This window comes from Achroia grisella, unplaced genomic scaffold (genome assembly GCF_030625045.1).
Source record: "Achroia grisella isolate CSIRO2021 unplaced genomic scaffold, CSIRO_AGI_Agris_v1 utg20445, whole genome shotgun sequence".
Taxonomy (NCBI): domain Eukaryota; kingdom Metazoa; phylum Arthropoda; class Insecta; order Lepidoptera; family Pyralidae; genus Achroia; species Achroia grisella.
In genome coordinates, this window is record NW_026712705.1 from 19,661 (window position 1) to 22,278 (window position 2,618).

At 29.7% G+C, this 2,618-nt stretch overlaps 1 protein-coding gene across 1 annotated transcript; it reads right to left on the reverse strand.

The window, feature by feature from the left end:
* Nucleotides 1–203: 203 nt before the first annotated feature.
* LOC131842112 (uncharacterized) lies at nucleotides 204–2,346 on the reverse strand. The gene is made up of 3 exons (XM_059190630.1): nucleotides 2,279–2,346; nucleotides 1,945–2,133; nucleotides 204–1,395 (listed from the first exon to the last, which is right to left on the reverse strand). Exons 1-3 carry the CDS (start codon nucleotides 2,334–2,336, stop codon nucleotides 329–331), a joined length of 1,314 nt encoding a protein of 437 aa, XP_059046613.1. The 5' UTR covers nucleotides 2,337–2,346; the 3' UTR covers nucleotides 204–328.
* Nucleotides 2,347–2,618: the final 272 nt, after the last annotated feature.

Sequence of the window (2,618 nt, forward strand, 5' to 3'; positions counted from 1 at the left end):
TCCAGATAGCACATTACAGTATACAGTTAAAAAGTAAAAATTATTATGATAAAAGTTAAAAATGATTATATATTATTGTTTATATATCAATATTATTCTTATTTTAATGTCATTATGCTAATATATCAAATTCGTAATTCATTTTACCATTCATACCTTGAATCTCTTTTTTTATTGTTTAATTTTTAAAAATATTTCAAGACATTTCACGAATCAAGGCATTTTGTTCTTTGAAATGTTCTTTATAAATGAGTGAGACCTCATTTCATTTACATCTTTAAAAATTAAAACGAATGAGTTCACTTACTTAAAACATTAAATACAATTCTCATTTATTTTGTAAAATCTTCATCTTTCTTTCTAACGCTCTCTTTTTCTCATCTTCATCCATTTCTCTATTTTTAATTATAATGTACCTTTTAACACATATATAAAATATACTGTTTTGAATGTGCCGTTTATTACTTTCAAAATGATTTACACAAGTATTTAAAAAACTAAAATCAACAGAACCCAAAGATGTCATTATATTTGTTCGTATTTGTGGAGTGTGTGCATTGTTTTTCAAATAATTATTAATTACTATGGCACACTTTTCTACACATACTACCACATTTTTATTTATATAATTTAATGACGTGTTTGAAGTTTCATATTCCTTAAAGCTGGTAAATATGTGAATTGCTTCAATATTTTTTGTCACATAAATATTTAGGCAATCTTTACATTCATTGTGCCTCAGTTTCTTAAATATAAAGCCGCATATATATGCACAAGCTTGACCTTCAGGGGTAGCTTGGTCCATTGCTTCCACTGTATTAGCTAATAATGTTTCTACATTATCAGCTGATACAGTATGTTCAGTATATGTTTGTTGCTCCTGTTCCAAGTTCGATGTTAAAAATGGGAGCAAATTATTTGCTAAAGTAGCACTGTCATCTTCGCAATTTGTATTTTGTCCAGAGTGCCGTAAATTTGTAATTATAGCCGTTTTAATACCTGCCACAAATTGGGAAATTGTCGGATTCGTATTTGACCCACAATGATATCGGATGCATCCAAAACAATTTTCTAAAGGGTCTTGATTCAGGCGACGCGTGGACAAGCTCTTGACTTTTTGGACCTGCAAATTATTCCACAACCTTTCTATGGCATTTAAAGTCTGTATCCATCCGTCTTGAGAAGGAGGAGTTGTCCTGCTACTTAGATATTTCATTGATGATATAAATTTTCGCATATCTTTATAAAGGGCTAAGTGAGGACTCCGCATTGTTAAGTTGCAAGAATATTTTTTTCCTCTACGCAGGTCAGGACTGTCCGCATTAATTGAATCAAATAAATCATCCATTTTTTTAACAAATGTTGCAGTCGCATGGGCTTCGTTTGGAAGTTCATCTGCAAAAAAATGCTTTTAAAAGTGATACTGATTTCACAGTAATTTTTTTATAACAATAAAACTTATCGTTTTACTGTGAAATCAGAGGTTGAAGTAAGGTTGAAGACAGACTGGCGTACAAAGTGATTAAAATGGTATAAAAACTTTTATGTAAATAGGTACTTATGTACTTCGTCTGTCTCGAAAAACCAAACATTTTTATTTTATTGTGTTGTAACCACTAATTTGCAGTTTTCAGGTATTATTTTTACTCATCAGACAATTGATTAGTGTTATTTTACAGTATAATTTATAATGGCCACAGTCTTTAAATATAATTGATGAGGGTGCTAAAACATAGTGCATACGTGAAGCTCTCTCGGAAATTAAATTGTATTGTAAATTAAACTTTATTTTCCACAATCAGCCTCATATCTGGGCCGTTATACATGTACTCTCAGATACTATTAAACTACATTTAAAAATTCATTTTATAGCACAATCGTTTTATGTTCATTTGTCACTCAAATTATAAAAGATAATAATTAAAAATAACCAAATTCACTTACTAGACGCAATTTTTGCTAATATACCGGCAGCAACAGAGTGACTAAAAACTTGTGCTGCAAGTTTCACTCTCATCTGTTGTTTCATATTAGGATGTATATGATGGTCAGTCAATACAGGAGCATAAACAAAATTTGCGTTATTTTTGTCTTGATTATAAAATTGTTCAATGTGACTCCATTTGACTATGCCTAAAAACAAAAAGAAAATTAATCAAAGTCTAACACCTAAAATTATTTACTAAATATTTGTCATATTTAAAATTCTATACCTACACTGTTATTTTATACAGGTTACACCTGTATTAAAAAAAACTGATACGTATATATTACTTACCTTTAATACTTGCATCTTGTGACTCTAAATCTGTTATACATTCAATATTATGCTTCATTAAGAGATTGCGAGTGTATTTTAATAAATGAGGTGGATCTAGCACTGTTACTATTTCCCTTTGATCATGTATGAAGTAGGGTTCTGCAGGTGAAGCACCAAGTGTTTTCAACACTTTCAAGTTAACGGTTGATAAGTCGCACACAGTTGCGACTATATTAATATTGTAATTGAAGCATTCCGTAAGTATCTGAAAGAATAAAACCAATAGTATATAATAGTAGTTGTGTTAGGTTATACATACATGTACGGTTATACTACATAAATAAATAAAATTATTACC